This window comes from Archocentrus centrarchus, chromosome 1 (assembly GCF_007364275.1).
Source record: "Archocentrus centrarchus isolate MPI-CPG fArcCen1 chromosome 1, fArcCen1, whole genome shotgun sequence".
NCBI lineage: Eukaryota > Metazoa > Chordata > Actinopteri > Cichliformes > Cichlidae > Archocentrus > Archocentrus centrarchus.
The window spans coordinates 33,148,407-33,166,678 of NC_044346.1; the positions used below are offsets into that span (position 1 = coordinate 33,148,407).

The 18,272-nt window shown below is 42.5% G+C and overlaps 2 protein-coding genes across 3 annotated transcripts; both read left to right on the forward strand.

Moving 5' to 3' along the window:
• Positions 1–201: 201 nt before the first annotated feature.
• On the forward strand, positions 202–2,706 carry LOC115783173 (nuclear factor interleukin-3-regulated protein-like). The gene is made up of 2 exons (XM_030733871.1): positions 202–593; positions 988–2,706. The coding sequence occupies exon 2, from the start codon at positions 1,060–1,062 to the stop codon at positions 2,269–2,271; it is 1,212 nt and encodes a 403-aa protein (XP_030589731.1). The 5' UTR covers positions 202–593; positions 988–1,059; the 3' UTR covers positions 2,272–2,706.
• Positions 2,707–7,042: 4,336 nt separating this feature from the next.
• On the forward strand, positions 7,043–16,138 carry nfil3-5 (nuclear factor, interleukin 3 regulated, member 5). Of its 2 annotated transcripts, none has more exons than XM_030758584.1 (2): positions 7,043–7,376; positions 12,244–16,138. In XM_030758584.1, the coding sequence occupies exon 2, from the start codon at positions 12,807–12,809 to the stop codon at positions 14,637–14,639; it is 1,833 nt and encodes a 610-aa protein (XP_030614444.1). In that variant the 5' UTR covers positions 7,043–7,376; positions 12,244–12,806; the 3' UTR covers positions 14,640–16,138. The 2 variants fall into 2 exon arrangements, with proteins under 2 accessions (XP_030614444.1, XP_030614528.1); XM_030758668.1 differs by lacking the exon at positions 7,043–7,376 and adding an exon at positions 8,901–9,036.
• Positions 16,139–18,272: the final 2,134 nt, after the last annotated feature.

Genomic DNA, 18,272 nt, shown 5'->3' on the forward strand with positions numbered 1-18,272 from the left:
GAAAAGGCGCCACCACCTGGTGGCCGGTTTGCAGCACAGGTCATTAACCCCGCCCCCTCGGTGTTCACTGGGGAGATCAATCATAGTTAAGTTTAAGTAATTAAAAGCCTAAAAGTAGAGTGTCTGTCTCATTAAGCTGATGTATCGAGCTCATTCCTCCCCTAAGTGTGTTTCTGATGACGCCACTTTCTTATTGTTCTCTCAGACAGTCCTGTAACCTCAGTTGTCTCGGTTATAATTGCATTCATGTCTCTTTATGTCAGTCTGACACGACACATGAGAGTTGAAAGCACCACAGGTCACAGCTGCGATAGAAGTGTAAATTTAACAACCCCATCAGACTTATTTTCTCCCTGCCTGTCTGTTTTGACTCAGCTGGCTTCCCGTTAGGAGGAGGAGGAGGGTGAAGAGAAGGAGGAGGAGGAGTGTGTTACCCGGGGTGAGGTTCCGACCCCGGCTGAACCAGTGAGCGAGGGAAGAAACGGCAGGGAGATGCGGCGTGTTGAGGAGCAGAAACATCTGAATGACCGGCAGAGATTTGCAGTCTACTCTCCGATCCACAAGGTTTCGATCAGTTTGCAGCTGTTTCATTTGTAAGTAATGCGCATTTTATGGCTTTTAAACTAATCTTTACTTATTTATTTTACTAAAATAATTGTTATTTTTTTTTCATTCCATGTGAAATAAAATATGAAAAACTAAAGAACCTCTTACTCCTTTAAGCCCATTTGACGGCTGTAAATTAAAGTTTTCATGTCTAGTTTTGGTAGAATCAAATAGGACATCTGTCATTTGTAAGTTTACAACAAGGAAGTTTCATCTAGCTGTTACGTCTGTAACTATTTATTGTGAGATATTTTCTCTTTAAATCTTTTATTTTAAAGTACTTTTCTTCTACCGTTAAATCACCAACAGTATAATGTCGGTTTACATTTTACCTTCCAAATTTTCATCTCACCACGTGCATTCTTATTTTTTCTCCTCTAGGTGGAGCCATTACGGCGCATTTCACCCGGAGCTGCCAGCCCTACAGCTCCTTGCAGTCAGGAGTGTGTTAACATGACGGGTCAGACTGTAGGAGGCATCATCCAGGACCTGACGGTACCCTCTCTGCTTCGTGTGGGGTCCAGGCCTCAGGGGGAAAACGATTCCTTCACTGAGGAGGCTGTTTCTATCCTGACCTCCACGAGCCAGCTGGCTCGAAGCCTCCTGGGTCACACATTTGCCTTCAAACGTAAAGACAGCTTAAGCAACGCTGAAGCTATGGGCAGCAACAGCTGTGATGAAGAGAACGGTAATAATGCACGTCGCAAACGGGAGTTCATCCCCAGTGAGAAAAAAGATGAAGGCTACTGGGATAAGAGGAAAAAAAACAACGAGGCAGCCAGACGCTCCAGAGAAAAGCGCCGAGTGAATGACATGGTGCTGGAGAGGCGGGTGATGGGTCTGCTGGAGGAGAATGCCCGCCTCAGGGCTGAGTTGCTGGCCCTTAAGTTTCGCTTCGGGCTTGTTAAGGACCCTTCTAATGTGTCCATCTTACCACTGACTGCACCCTTATGTCCCCATCCACCCCCCAGAATAAAAAACCACTACCAGGCTCACACTGATGGCCCCCCATATGTCAGCACACAGCCCACTGCCAGTACTCACCAGATCTCCTCCCAGCCTCCACAGCATGGTGCCGTCTATGGAGCGAGAACAGTTGAGTTGAGTCATAGTGCATCCCAGGAGACTGGAGTTGCTACCTCATGTGGCTCAAATGTGGGCAGCCCTGTGTTTTTTGATGACACACTGGGTGAGTGTGGCCGGCCGTCTCCGAGGGAGGTGGCGGATGAGCAGCAGTGCTGTGAGAGTCATTACGTAAACAGGCAAGACTCACCTGAGGGTTTGAGGAGTCTGCCCCACAAGCTTCGTTTCAAAGGGCCTGGGGGAAGCAACAACGGAGGGGAGATGTCTGCATCACCTGACAGCAGGCATAGTGGTCTGCCTATAGCCATGGTGGGACCAAACATCCAAATGAGAAACCACCAGCAGGTGGGATGGGATGGTCAGATAGAGAGCCAGGCTTCTTGGTCTAGAGAGGATGCCTGGGGTGGGCAGTATCAAGGTTCATCTTCTGGATATTATAACTCATCCTTTCTGCAGAACTCAAGTGAAAACAGATATCCAGCAGAGGACAGCAGTCTTAGGTCGCAAATCAGCAGTTTGTCCCAGGAAGTGGCTCAGCTCAAGAGACTCTTATCTCAACAGCTGCTTCCTAAGATGGCGTAAAACCAGAGCAGAGGAGGGTCAAATCCGAACTATATTTCTCCAAACCATCAAACTCATTTCCCCAGTGTGGGATGTGTTTAAGCAGCTACCTCTGAAATGACATGAAAATTTTACTAGCCTGTTTGCTCCAGTGATGAACAATACAGCAGCAGAATTAAAAAAAAAAAGTCATCACATATCCAAGACTCTGTATATTTCTTTATATTGGACAGAAACATGGGAAAGCAAAGCATCCATCATCTGCAACACCCCTGTCTCATCATATTCAATCACACCTTCAATCTCATCATATTTCAAGACACGCTTGTTTTGTGTATAACATTAACTTGTGATTCAAATGAATTTTTGGAGTGTACTGTGATTTTTGTTTCTGTTCACTATCGTCACGTGCATTGATGTTAACTGTGAGTGCACGCAACATTTGTAAATAAAATCCTGCTTTATGTAAAAGACTTTAAGCAATTTTTTAAAATATTTTCTTGCAATAATTTAAAATCGCAAGCAAGCTGTATTTAATTTTGCACTTACACACATTAGTATGTTTTATTTGGCTCCTAGTGAGAACATTCATTGCCAGTGTATTCCCAAGCTTGTCACCCCTCGTCTTAATCATCACAACTAAGTGCCAAATCCTCACATTAACCCTAACCTAAAGATAACTTCTTCCTTTAATCCTAAAACCAAGTCTTAACCCTCAAATGCACCTTTAAAGGGGTAAAATATGGACAGTATATTTTTGTTTGTGTTTTTACAAAATTACATTTTTTCTTTTTCTTTGGTTTCCTTTTATAGTCAACTTGCTTATGTTTTTTGGACAAGCAGTCAGCCTTGAGGGATGCAGCATACCCACAATCTCACACACAATCACACACACTGAGGGTGTGTATCCTCACAGATGTCCTCTTTTTGAAACAGTAACTTTATGACTGCCTACTTATCAAGCATATAGGGGACAGCTGTAATTTGTAGCTGCAAGAAATAATGCTGGCAGGCAGTGCTCTAGTTAAATTAAGAAAACTCCAAGTGAATCAAGTCTGACGGTAGTCTGATGGTAAATTACTGTGTTGCATTTTTCTGAAGGCCACACATATTTTAAGAGAAGGGTTTTTAAGCTGCATTTGGCATTACATCATGGACTCAGTAACGCTGGGCACAGAGGGAGCTATGGTAGGTGTGGCACCGGACCTGTGGAGGTGCACTGCGCAAGACTACGACTGTGTCATCAGTTTCTTTTTTAGATGAACTGATATCATTCAAATTACGTTTATGGCCTTCCTCGCTTTAATGAAGGCTTTAAAACTGTAAACACCACCTCACTGTCAGTCCATCTGCACTGAGTTAAGGTTAGTGAAACAAAGGGGAGAGTGGAGTGTGGGACAGTGCCGGGGAGAGAGGGGTGAATGCAGGGAGAGCAGTGTGACTCTGCATGAGTCATCTATCACGTCAGCAGCAGAAAAGCTATTTTTAGCCTTGAAGCAGCTGTGGTGGGGACTGAATGACCCACATGTAGGTTCAGAATACATTAACGCTCAGAACAATAAAAATTGGCTCGTGGACGTCTGAGATGAGACTGCGAAACACTCTGATAACAATGGGGGGGGGGGGGGGGGGGGGCAGAATGCACCAGTAGATATAATGAATTATTAAAATTGGTCTCAGAAGATGATTAAATGGTATAATTCTGTATTAATACAAGCTTGGTTTTTTTTGTCAACACCAGGTGGCGCCAAGTGTCTTTAGCGGCATGGTCACTGACTTTCATTCAGTCATTCCATTCATTCACAGCAGTGTCACTCCTTTGTGCTTACTACAGTGCCACACGCTGCACACACAGAACAAGAAGAGATGCAAAGCATTATTTATCCTCTTTCATCACAAAGCACAGTGCAAGTATGAGGCAGGGAGACAAAATGAAAACAAACAAAATGAAAACAAAATGAGCAAGCAAGCAAAATGTGTTTGCTCCTTTTTTTCAATAGCACATTTCATTTCAGGTGGAAGCACAATGAGCTGCAGAAAGCATGAGCTACGATAACGATGCGATAAGGTAACAGCCACAAAACGATATAGACAACAAATGTAAGCAAATGAATGAATAGAAATAATTGAGGTGTGGCACTGGAGGTGTGGCGCATTAGATAAAAGAAAACATAAAAAAAATAATAATTAAGGCAACAATAGACCAGCAATACCCCCCCCCCACACACACACACACACACACAAAAGGAGTGGTGGATCAGTAAAAACAACAATAACAATAATAGTCATAATGACCTAAACAAATGCAGCTTAAAGCTGAAATATGAGGTTATCTCTCTGCAGACCTGTGCAGCTGCAGAGACCCATCCTTTAGGTCTTATTTCTTTCGCTTTCTCTCCAACAAAACCATAAACTCATGAGCTTTTTCTTCTGAGATCACACACCCCCACCCATACCATAAGCCATATAAGATGGAGTAAAAGGGTTGCTAGGCAGACACCACCACACCACAGTTGCCAGGGGGATGCCTGCATGCAGAGGCAGCTGGAGAAATGGAGGAGTGTGTTGGGGGGTTGGTGGTTCTATCTGAGGAGGAGGGGGGAGGAGCCAGACAAGTTCAAGGCCACTGTTTCCCCAGCATGGTAATGGTGGTGGTGGTGATGATGGTTGTGTGTGTGTGCGTGTGTGTGTGTGTGTGTGTGTGTGTGTGTGTGTGCGTGTGTGTGTGTGTGTGTGTTCAAATAAAGCAGGGGGAAGGGATGTGAGTGTGAAAGTGGCTTGGAATTGGATGTGTGTCTGATACAAAGCAGGGATGACGTAACTGCACATGAAATATGGTGAGGATGAGAACAACGGGCTTTGTGGGAAAATAGAAAAAGCTCCTAAGCAGATTCCACTTCCTGTATACATAAATAAAAATATAGACAAAACAACTTTATGTTAATTTTTAATATGCAATAATTTAATTTAATTTTACTGTCATGAATAGTGAGATTATTTCACTTCAGGGTTTTGCAAATACTAACAGGAATTAGGCCAAAAATCTCAGTGCAAAGATAAAATAAATGGCAATAAAAAACTTAATGAATGTGCAATTCATATAAAGCAGTAAAAACAATAGTAAAATAATTAAATCATTTACAACAATGTCTGGAAGAAACTTACATTTTTTCCTAAGTGGGTGTGGCTAGAAGGAAAAAAGATCCTAAACAAAACTGCTCACAGCGAGTTTCTGGATTTCCTGGAGTCTCTTTTCAGAAATCATGATTTCTGAAGAGAGACTGCTGTTTATTTTTCCAAATGTATGTTTATGTTTGCCACAAACAAAAGCCACCCAGTTATATTATACTGTTTTCATAAAAATGCTGACATCAGTGCAGAGTATATCTTCCAAATTGGACACCAAAACAATATAGATGAATAACAGAGCTGCAGGCCATGATCTGAGGTTGAACGGTCGCTTTAAAGTAAGAATAATTAGAAATGGACCCACAGGTGTCAAAACCAAATAGGTTTCATCACAATACAAGTGATAAGCTTTATATATGAAGCTGTGCTTTGGCCAGTTGGAGAGGAGGGTTAAGATTAGGGTTAATACACTGCCCCTCCCCTCTGTTCTGCTTAACTAAGGACTTTTCTTTCATACACACACTCATTTACCCTGGTATTGTAACAGCTATCCAAGTATTATGTAATTCATCATGAATTTATTTTGATGTTAATATCCTTTATGCAAAAATCTATTGCATTCTGATAATATGTATATCTGCTTAAAACAGTAACATGCATTTATGTGGGTATAAATTATAGGGAGAATGTGTAGGTAGAAAAGAGAATTAATTACAGGCCTGGGTTTAAACTCACTGCCCTGTAGTTCCACAGTGAAGGAAGGAAGGAAGGAAGGAAGGAAGGAAGGAAGGAAGACAAAGAAAGAAAGTCAGAGAAAGAGAAAACAAGAAAGACAAAAAGGCAAAGAAAGAAAGAAAGAAAGAAAGACAGAAAGAAAGAAAGAAAGAAAGAAAGTTGATACTTTGACTCAGACTTTTACACTGCACAGAGTTATAGTAAAACACTACACAGTTCTTAGTTGTTGGAACTAAAATTTGCAGACAGTCAAAAGTTTAAGCTTCTCATCTGTAAAGAATTGAACAAAAACTACATTTCCCTTCAAAACACTATGAAGTCCACTTTAGCATTCACAATTAAATCCTGTATGACAAGAAAAAGAATCTGAAAACTGCACTTAAAGTGAAAGTAAAAATACTTAGTTATTTTAAGTCATTGCTTTCTAAAGAAAAGACCTAATGTGATTTTGTGAGAAATTATTTTGATACAAACAAAGCCAGAGTTTCCCAATTAGTGTTGATAAAATTACACATTAATCACACGATTAAAAAAATGGTTATGGTTTATGGATTCTTAGGCCTCACTTATATGCATCATATTTCTGTCTCAACTGCAGGACTTCAATTAGCATCAAATTATAAAAAAATATTTTTATTTTATTATTGTTATTGTGTGTGTGTGTCCCCCATTCATTCCATCCCATTCATTTATGAGTATTTTTCACCCACAAGCGCATGATTAACAGGTCGTGCTGTTGTTGGGGCCATGGTGTCTGTTTAAAGGCATTCATGACCTTGCTATAAACTTAACCAATCCTGTAAATAAGATGGCATTACAGCGTGAACCTGGAGATTAAGGGGCGGGGAGGAGAACAAAAAGAGAGGGGGCTAGTAACACACACAGAGAGGGGAGAGAGAGAGAGTCTCGCGAAGAGACAGGGGACAGAAACGTGACTAGGCAGCCTAAGAGCTGTTATGCAACTGCTGACCTACTAACACATATTTCTAGAAAGGGAACCGGAGAAACTGGAGCAAAGTGTCCTGCAGCGCACAACACACAGGCAGTCCGAGCCAAAAGACAGAAACCACATCCAGCCGACCCACTGACTCAACGACTACTGACCCAAGCAGCGACAGGGAAAGGAGAAGAAAGTTTTTTTTTTCTCTCTCTCTTTCGTGAGGTTTTTTTTCTAAAGGGGACACGGGAAGGAGGAAACGGGAGCGAGACAGCTTTTGTGTCGGGGAAGCCTGAATGTTTTCCTCCCTCTCCTGTGTGGAAAGGTATGTTTTGAATGAGCGGCGGGCTGCTGTGTGCTGTTTCTATCTGTTTATGTGCATTTTTTTTAACCATTGTCTGCGGGTAAATAGTCTTTGGGTGTGTGTGGGTGTATTTTGAGGCGAGGACATGGTGCCCATGGCCGGTTATTGTTCACATGGCGACTCTCGGCTGCGCCGGCAGATCCCGCGTCCGTCCGTGACTTTGAGCTGTATGCGGCTTTTTGTCACGTAAAGCACGCAGGCTAGTATGCCACCTTTGTTCCCGTTTTGCTGCGGTTTTTTACGTTTGTTTGTTTTTGTTTCTTAATGTTTTTGACAAAACACCGAGTCCCGACTGGAAAAAAAAAAAACGTGGTTGGGCATATCATCGCACATTATGAGGTCAATGTCAAGGCGGTGTAATTTCCCCTCATGGTGGTGTTTTCTAGGGAGCAGGGGGCTGCTGCTGTGCTCGGGCTGCTGCTGTGTGGTTAATACACAATATTAGCTCCTGCACGTGGCATATTGGCATGTTGTTTTTATGTAGGTCATTGGATCACTTTAGTGACCAAGATATTGACTGCCCAGCTAGTGCAAACGCTGGGATTAACGCATGGCTGTTTTTAGGTTTTAAATTAATTTGAAGGTCTATCACAGATAAATGTCTAAATCATGTCAGAGCAGATCGTAAAGGAAGCAAATTATTATATTTTTACATATAATTGTTGGGGAAAAGATTTTACAGAAAAGGGTTATTTAAACATATCTTAGGGCTTTTGTTCAGAAAGATTACTTGTCAGGGTTTATGGCACATAATTAATAAATGTTCATATGCAAAGGAGACAACGGTCTCAAAATGTCTGATTTCTATTCAAAGTGAGTCACTGGGTGATTTTTCTTTGCTCACCAGGTGTGTTAAGTAAAGCACAGAGCTTTGCTTTGAGGGAGTTGAAGGCTATGACATAACCAGCACACAGCAGGGAAAAGCAATAAACAGCAGCTCCCTCCTGGGACAGAGACGCTTTGTAATTGATTCCCGTTCCCACCCAGCACTCCCCCCCCCCCCCCCCTATCATTTATATCTACATTAACAGCAAAATTCTTGTATCTAAAGGAGCCATTTAACCACAAAAGCTGATATCAGTGATGTAACTCAGCTGCTCAGTGTCTGTGAGCTATTTTTAACTTGCTTAGTCTTCTTTCTCCACCACAAAAGAGACACGGAGCAGAAACCAGATATAACACTTATTTTTGTTTTGGCTATTTTTATTTTATTTTTTTTGTCTCGAACAATATTGCAGTGAGGGCTTCGGGAGATCGTTTGTAAAAGTTAGAATAACAAGTGAGTGTTCAGGATGTGATGCAATGCATGGAAACCCCTGTCTGGCGAAAGCAGGCACAGTTTTGGTGAATCCACCTACTGCCAGCTGGTCTGGTTTTAGAGCCACCGCTCTGGCCTGACCAGCTTTCTGAATATAGGTCAGACTTGAATCTGGGTGAGGAGACACGAGGTTTACAGGGCAAGCGTTGGACTACTTTGACCACTCTGTCTGTTGCTCTGAGAAATACAAGACCACAGATGGCAGAAGACTTAACTGAGTTCAGCTATTTCTATGAGTTGTAATCAGTAGTTTTGGCGCATTTGATTTACTCTGAAAATCTGTACAACATTTATCTGGTGACTGTAAGTAACAAAAACCTTTGACTTGTACATTAATGCAACTCAGATTTAACTAAAAAGAAATAGACTCTTGTTTATATTATGTGGATATTGAAATGCATATTAATAAGGAAATCTCACAGATAAGTGAATCAAGAATCATTTGCTACCTTTACCCCACAGTCCAAAGTATTTTTTAGTCACATGATACTTTGGGTACTTGCTAAATGGGACACAGTCATATATGTCTCAGTAGCTGACCTGGAATGTCTGGATTCCTGTCTCTTAGTTTTGTTTAACACAAAGCCACAGGGCAAAATGGTTCCTAGCTGGGGCCCCTCCACGTGTGTGGTGTTGGATCATTTAAAAGATGGAGGAGAGGAAGAGGACGGCATGCGTTTTACTCATGCTTGCCTCATAGGGGGTCAGAGGTGAACCATTCCTCCCAGAGCGGCAAGTGTCTGGGAACTACTTCAAAGTTGTATCTCTGTGAAAAACACAGAACCAGTCTGTACAGTAGCTGCAGTGAATAATTCCTTCTAATGAGAAATTAGCCTCTGCGGAAGAAGACAGTTTCATTATAAAATGCCCAGTATCTCTTTATTCTGTAGGATTAGTCTTGGTTTTTATTCAGCGCACAACATGAGCACAGAGGACAGTGGAAAGGGAGATCGGAGGACATTCAGAGCCAGTAACCTGTAGCTCCTGCTGCTGTGTAATATGCATGTGTTACACAAGCTTTTCTCTGTAGCAAGAGAAATTCAGAGCACGTACACTACGAGCAACAACAGCAGCCCCTCCCCTTGCAGTCCTAAGAGAGAGCCTGTTATATGTGAATTTGGCTGCAGAGATGGGTGTGTGCTCTGACGTCAATGCCGTATCTCTCACTATCATTTTTCATCTGCTGCTGATTCTTATTGTTATGTGGAGCAAAAGGTGTCGCAAGGTTTCTAGAGCGAGCGGGAATTATTGTTGCATGAAAATTATCGAGGCTTTCGTAATCTTATTTTTTTTTAGGCAGATGACGTATTCAGGTGTCTCTTTTATTGCTCCTGCTGCAGATTCTGTAAAATTCCTCTCATGCCCCCCCTCCCCTAAAAAAGCTCACTCTGCTTCCTCCCTCCCTCACCTTTCTGTTACTCTATTTTTAGAGTGTGCTCTAATACTCTTTCCCTCTCCTGCCCTCCCTCCGTTGCAGTCCCACTGACCTATTTTATGGCACACCGTCAAAGACAGGAGTGTTTACCGCTTAGCATCGTTTCTAGGTCAGTGGGACAGCGTAGACGTATGTGTGCTTCCTTCCCACCCGCCTTTGTTTCGCACCCCCCCCCCCCTCCCCCTCCATGTCTTTACGAAAATTATTCGGGATTGGAAGGGGGGGGTGGGGGGCGGCGGAGGTCATCCTACATGTTTCCACATCTGTTGCCATTGGTATTCAAATCCCTTTTGGTCCGACGTAGCTTTACGCAAGTTTGAGACTAAGAAACCAACAAGACAGAGTGGAAAAAATTCCCCAGCATATCTACAGCAGACCTTGCCCCTGAGTTACAACACAGCACACATGATTAAATAAATGGTTAATTATTCAGGGTAGCTTTCAAGCTGTTCCAAGGTCACAATGTGGTTTTTTTCCTTTTTTTTTTTTTTTTTTTTTTTTTTTTTTTTTTTTTTTGAATGTGAGATTATGTAACAGGGTCGTTGACTCACTGTGAGGAAGAAGAAATGCAGTCACCAGTCGGGAGTAGAGCTCACTAGATTAGATAGTTGTGTAGCATTATCTTGCTGGTACAAAATGAGTAGTTATATGAAAAAAAAAAGCACTTCAGTAGAGGTGGATGTGAACTTGTCTTGTTCATCAGAACTTTTGTTCTCTCGTTGACTTTGGATTTCTGTTTACGTAACAGGAATCGTCTGTACTGCCTTTTGTCTCATGTGAGGCTTCACTGCACAGAAAGAACACAAACATAGGAGCAAAAACAGAGCTGCTTTCTGTTTCTTCTTTTTGAATTTAGTCTCTGTAGTATTTTGACTAATAGCAGAATACAAATAGGACGGGCAGCAATAATAGATCTATAGCACACTACATAATAAAAACATAATCAGCTGGATTGCAATCATTGAGTCAAAAAGCAGCAGAGAACATTCTGCGGGGATTCCTGCGTTCATAGTGATAGAAGGTCATATTTGCACTCTGTTTAATTCCATTATTGCAAATGAAAAGCGACACCAGAGTCATTGTTGCCTACAGGCACAGTGACCTAGATTATTGCATTTGCTCAGTGTGTGTGCGTGTGTCATAAAAAGGATGTTTTTATGTTTGTAAAGGACTTCAGGGCCCTGTGTAATGATGTGTTCTTAATTAATGCATATCATCTGTGTAATCCAATGGAGTGAGCGAAGCAAAGAAAAATAAGGGCAGATCTTGTTATTACATAACATGGCATTGCTGTCAACATCCGCCTGTGCTGCCTTTGCCATTGTTTTTAACTTTATGATGTGAGACATGTTGGGTGGGCAAGGTTTCCTGTTGATAAGATGTTGACACCACACAAGGAAGTGCAGCGGCTTGTGGTGTTGAGTAATTTCAGACAGTGAGATGAAGTACCAGAGAAACTGTGACAAAACAGAACCCCTTTGCCCTTTTTCCTACATTTTATAAAATGAAATCTATAAGCAGAAATTATAAATGCACAGTTTGTGTTGTCTTATTATAGCTACAGTAATGCAGAATCAGTGTGCAGATCCCATTTTTATCCTTCCTCCTCCAGCTCTTTTATCTGTCAGTCTCTGCAGAGCTGGCAGCAGGTCAGCCTGCCTCAGCTCTGGTTATGTGATGAAGCTCTGTCTTACACAAGAGCTCTGCAGCAGCAGCACATGTTTAGCCCTAGCCTCAGCTGCGTGTGTGTGTGCATGTGCGTGTGTGTAGCTACGCAGACTCTGCATCCACCTTCATTTTCTTTCTGAAGTCAAGGAAACACAGACAAGAAAGAAAAACACTATCTAATCCCTTGGGGGTTAGTTTTTTCTGTGCCGGTTGAATTGAAATGAACAGACGTGTATTGATCTCAACCCTTAGACCAAAGGGACCCAGAATGAAGCTTTGTACTATAGTTAATAAATATAATCTGACCCAATTTACATGTAAATGCATGTCACAACTGAATGCAGTGATTGTACAGCTAATCTAACTCTCTGCTTTTGTTCCCCTCCCTCCCTCTGTCACTGTTTCAGTAACCCATTTAGTGGTCGACTAACAGCGCCATTGAAGCTGGATCCTTAAGGAACCCAAAAGTAGACGGACTGACCTACATCCCATGTAAGACACTGAAAGAAGCAGGTCAACTGCCTGACAGATATCACAACTTTGCTGAAGATCGAGGAAGACACTGATAAACTCAAAGTCACCCCAAGTGAACCTCCTGAGACCGCTTTGAACTACTTGCCAAGACAGCTGGAAAATTGTTTGTACAAAACACAGAACTTGTTTCTTGTTTTAGATTCCTTGCTCAGAACACTACTTCAATGTCTGAGGTTTTTGTGGAGTTCCACCTCTTTTTAATCTTCCTGGCTAATTTGGACACTTGAACATTTTTGATATTATAACTTAAGTAACAGAAATCAATGAGGCTATCCTTTCGAGGAGCACAAATACCTCATCCAGAAGTTTTTGCTGAACCTGCGACATAGGTCAAACGTCTTAGTAACAAAGCAGAAGGCTCATATAGTTTTACATCTTTTCCCTCACCCCCTTTGCCCTTTGCTAGAGTTCTACTCTAGCACCCTGCTGGGAAAAAATGGAAAGTCTCAGTATACATCTCCCATCCACCAGCAACAACAATGCCTTGGATGTTGACAGTTTTTCTCCTTACAATGGGAGCGCCCCATCCCCTACTCCTGAGGGTGGAGTACGGGTTAGCCGCCAGGCTAAAGGTAACAAGCCTACGGTGACCTCCCGTCGCAAGAGAGAGTTCATTTCTGACGAGAAAAAAGATGCTTCCTATTGGGAAAAACGGAGAAAGAACAACGAAGCAGCCAAGCGTTCAAGGGAAAAGCGTCGCCTCAATGACATGGTGTTGGAGAACCGGGTGATGGCACTGAACGAGGAGAACGTTCGTCTCAAGACGGAGCTCCTTCAGCTCAAGTTGCGCTTTGGCCTCATCAGCACAGCCTCCTACATGGAGAAAAGTCAGCAGATCTCCAACAGTGCTGCTGATGGAAACACTGGTGGCAATGGGAGCAGTGCCAGTGGCACGCCAAATGGTAACGCCTACCTCTCAAGCAGTGGTTACTCCAGTGCGTCCCAGGTGATGCTGAATTCGGACTCATCGGAAGCTGAGCAGTCCAGCCGCAGTGAGCGCCACTCCACGCTCCACAAGTACTCTCCACGTGGCTCTGTGTCCGACATGTCTGACAGCTCCTCCAGCCCAGAACCGATGGGCTACAGCATAAAGAAGGAGCCCACAAGCATGGACATGGCTGGTCTGGAAAACAACAGGATTCCCAGTGGGATCACTAATGGGATCCCCAATGGAATGCCAAATGGAGCTTACCATGGCAGCCACAACACTCTGGTTTCTCCTCACCAGCAAAGCTCCTCATTGGCCGAAAGCATCATGGACTTCCAGCAGCATCATCAACAACAGCAGCAGTGCCACATGGAGGTTTCCAACCCTGCTCCTCAGGCCACCTCAGCTCAAAGGAGCGTCATCTTGTATCGCTCCAGCAGTGGCTGTTATCCTATGGAGAGCCAGAGGCCGGAGGAGCAGCAACCTCAGCAGAGCAGAGCTCCTCAACATTGTCAGGACACACTGACTTCCAAGTTCTCTGACTGCTCAGTGACTGTCACAGAAGTTGCTGAGAAGCTGGAGAGAACAAAGACCTTGGACTCACCACAGTATGAATACACCAATGGTGATTCTGAGTCAGCAGAAGAACTACAGCAAATGTATAATCAGCAGCATGACAACCACAGTCTTCAGCACACTGAAAACCACCAGAACCCCTTCGCCCCTGATCTGATCCACAACAACGAGGAGGGCAAGTCCTCCTTCATACAGCACAACGGCTACCTCAACACACTGGATGAAGAGCCCCCGGTGCTCACCTATGAGGGAGGCCCCCGAGCTGATGGTTTTTATCAGGAGAACTCTTCTGCTAAAGACACTTCTTCAAGTGATGGAGACCCTCGTAGCTCTGATAAGGAGGGCTCTACAGATGATGAGTCCCCCTCCTCATCCTCCTCAGATATCAGCAGCTACCACCAGAAGATGGAGGGAGCTGGTGGTTTGCATGGTGAGTGCCAAGCTGAGGTTAAAGCCACAGCCCTTCCCCACAAGCTCCGCCTCAAGTACAGAGCTCTGTCCAATGGAGCATGTGGAGTGCAGGTGGACGGACTGCTCAGCACCTCAATGTCCCCTTCTCCCACTTTGCCTCAGCATCCTTACCTAGCTCTGTCCAGCAACCCTCACAGTGGCAACTCCAATGGGGAGAGCAAAGACACTGAGACTGAGCCAGAGTATGCAGAAGAGGTCAGGCCTCAGGTGAATGAGAGGCCAGAGGCTAAAAAGGAGGGAGGTAAAAAGGGATCCGGCAGTGGGAGGGGTGGGCGCAGTAAGAGGCGAGATTAAGGACAAATAGGAGCAGCTTGAGCAATTTCCTGTCACCTCTCTGTCTTTGCGGTGGACAGACAACAAGAACTGTGACTCACATTGGCACCTTTCAAGACATAAAAGAAGCCAGTGATCAGTATGAGATGTAGTTAGGATGTGATTTCACCATCAAGTTTCACTGTGTCACCTGTACCCCTTCCTTTACTCTCTCCTACCTCCCACCTATCCCTCCAGTTCGATTAACGAGGGATGTGACAGAATGAAACTCTTCAGAGCTGGAGTTTGGGATATTTCCCTTGTGGAAAATTCAAACATTATTCAATTATTCATTATTGTAAACTGCCTTAGTGGCTGGCCAGTGTTTATTGTGGCATTATGGGAACATTCCTTTAACCAAAGACACACATCCTTCCTTTAACATCTCCCCTTTTGGCAAAGAGTTGCATTCTTCCTCCCTTCTTCTCTCTTCTTCCTCTCCCTTCACCCTCTTAACCATCTGCACACAAGTCCTCTTCACTATTGAAGCACTTAGATTGTATATTACTGTGACATATAAATTTGCATATATGGAATATATATTTTAAGATGAAAACTGTCACAAAAATGATAAAAAGCATTGGGATGCGGAAGTCATGGACTTAAGTGATGAACTTGTTGTTTCAAGACACCTTGTACAGTCTTTGTTTAGATGCCTCAAGTTCTTCTTTTACTAAAAGTATGAGCCACAACTTGTAAAAAAAAAAAAAAAAAAAAAAGTGAGGTACCCTTCTTTTTTTACATTTTGAGTTCAGATCGGGGTCCTTATTTAGTTGATCTGACCTCATTGACACTCAAAGTTGTCAAAACAAGCGAAGGCCAGTTACTCGCATATCAGTCCACGCTATGCAGTCACACTTTCCTGTTGGCAAGCACAAGGTGAGCCTTGCTTGCCAGCCGTTCAACAAAAATCAATACGTCTTCATTTCAAGACAAAAATCGTCTGTCCAATAAATGAAATGGCTCTCCAGTCACAACCAGCAAAGCTGCTCTCTCTTTATAAGGTGCCTCTTTATTGTGTTGTTCCTTGTCCCCACGTTGGCAACGTCTTAACAATCCTGCTCACCTCCGCACTGAGTTTTAGCTACAGTAGCTGCAGTAGATCATAAAGTATGTACAAGTTTAACTGTTTCACTTCCTGGTGCCTGCCTCTGGCCACTATGTATAAATGTAAAGTTGTCTATCTCTTGTATACTGCTGTCATTATTTTATTATTGTTTTATTAATATTATTTTCTGTTGTATTTGGTTATTATTTTTGCTGTTATGTGTATTTTTCTGTCATTTACTTGTGTCATTTTTGCTCTAAGCTCTTTCTGGTTGTGCTGTGTATTTATTCATGCTACCCTTTGCCCCAGTTACCGTTTGTACTCTGTGTTACTGTATAACCTTTGCTGAAAGCCTTTTTCAAAAGGAAAAAAAAAAAAAAAAGCTTGGCCAGGAGTGATTATGTAATACTTCACGTGGATATGCAAATGGTTACAAAAAAACACTCATTTTTAATTGTGAAAGATTCAAAATGGGGGGAAAAAAAAATAAAATGTTGTTGAATTTATACACATCTCTTGGATTTTTTTTTTTTTTTTGAGTTGCTCTTATGAAATTTGATGGGAAAGTTACATAAACGCACAAAATTATTCAGACAAGCAGAAGTCCAGCAAGCTGATTCACAGCACTCAGTAAAGTCCCAGTCTGCCAGCACAGCTCGATGTGAGCCAACAAAAAAAAAACCAAAAAACAAAACATAACTGGTTCACCACGTCATCACTTCATACCACTGACTGGCAAACATTTACTAACTGTGGCACATCAGAACAGGAGGGCATCTGTTGGGTAACCCAGAAGTGAGTCTGGATATTCCTGTGATTATATTAATACTGACAGGCACAAACTAAACATGACTGCAGTGTAACACAGAAATCTTAAAATTCAAAGCCATGCCTGCTCACGAAGGGTATATTCAGTGGCTAAAATACAACATTATAAGATCAGACCTACTGCTTTAATTAATTTATTTAAAGAACTAAGTAAAAGAAAAAATGTGTTGGAACATCTAAAAATAGCAAAGACTGACAAGGAATACAGTTTCAGCACTGCTACAATGTGTATCCAACAACTTATAATAGCCTCCATTTAACATTTAGCCTTGTAGAAAGAATTAAAGATGTATCTACAAATATTTTATAGTCTGCAGTGTCTGCTCACTGTGCTCACTGTCATTTATCAGTCCCATTTACATGCATGTTAATGTTTTTGCACTATCTGTGCCACCGTAAAGGGCAGACAAAAGATGTTTAGCAGCTATTGTGCCATAAATTTATTGCAGAAACAAACCAAAAAAAAAGAGAATTAGAGGGAATATTGCAAGAAATACAAGTCCAAATTAATGATACATCTATGTATAAATAGGCACCTGCTGGCAACTTTTTAACAAGGTGATATATCAGTTTCACCAATACAGCCTAGCTGTAATCCAAAAAATATAAGAATCACAGGGTGCATTTAACCAAATGAAGTAAAATCAAAGCCAGATTAACACCTTTTACAGAATCTCAGCTAAAATGAAGGTTCAAACTGCACATTAAGCAGTGTTTCATCAAGAAATCACAAGCAAGGCTATGATCATTTCGGTTTCTGGCATCGTCCAGAATTGCTCAATGTGATGAACCAATTCTTGTTTTAGTTGGAGAAGTAAAGGGAGAAAAAAGTGTTTCAGAGTGCAACAAGCCAAAACAAGTTACACAAGTTTCTTGGGAGAAAACTGTGTCAAACTGAATGCTGAAGTGTCCAAACAATCCTGCAGTTAATGAAACGAAAGCTGACGGGAACAGCAGGCTGGCATGCTCAGTGCATGCCACTGACATGGGTTACATAAGAGCCATTAGAGGAAGGAGAACCTATCAGATAGAGAGGTGTTGCAATGTGAAAGGAACACCCAAGTTTCTTGAGAATCTCAAGTGAGCAGCTCTGGTCTGAAAAGGTCAACAGAGAAGGGAGGAACTCCCCAAAAAATCACTTGTTTTCATCCTCTGAGTGGCTCACATTGTGCAATTATATGACGCAGATCTGCTGCATCCACAGCTCTTCGCATGTCAGTTTCAAAAAGATGGAAGAAGGATGTATATGTGTAGAAGCAGCTGACCACAGAAAGACCTGCTATTTTCAGCAATATGAAACTCTGATGTGTTTTTGTTTCTGGTCTCCAAACCAACCACCAACCGACTATAACAAGGTGACATTCCTGAGAAAACCGCAGAGCCTTGTAGTTCACCCCCCCTTTCCTTCCTATCCTCCGTCATCCCTGTCATCAGTATCTCTTGCTCTTTTTCTCTCATTCTCTTTTTTTTTTGCCCCAGCCCATCTTTAAGCTATAAAAGCTGCTTTGTATTGTGCGGAGGCTTGTGAAAACAGGCCAGGAGAGTAAAAGTAGGTCAGTGAGGAGGGATAGAAGAGGATAGGGTGAGGAGTGAGAGAGAGAGAGAGAAAGAAAGAGTGGGGTTATTTAGAGTGAAGGGAGAAAAAGAGAAAGGGGGGAGGAATAGAATAGGGTTACATCACATTCCTCCACAGTGTAAACTTGAGAAAAATACTCAGAGAAAGCTCTTTTGCTACTGCC

Bases quoted from the DNA above. Each gene is read 5' to 3' on its own strand.
- LOC115783173 (XM_030733871.1), top strand. From the start codon at position 1,060: ATGACGGGTCAGACTGTAGGAGGCATCATCCAGGACCTGACGGTACCC.
- nfil3-5 (XM_030758584.1), top strand. From the start codon at position 12,807: ATGGAAAGTCTCAGTATACATCTCCCATCCACCAGCAACAACAATGCC.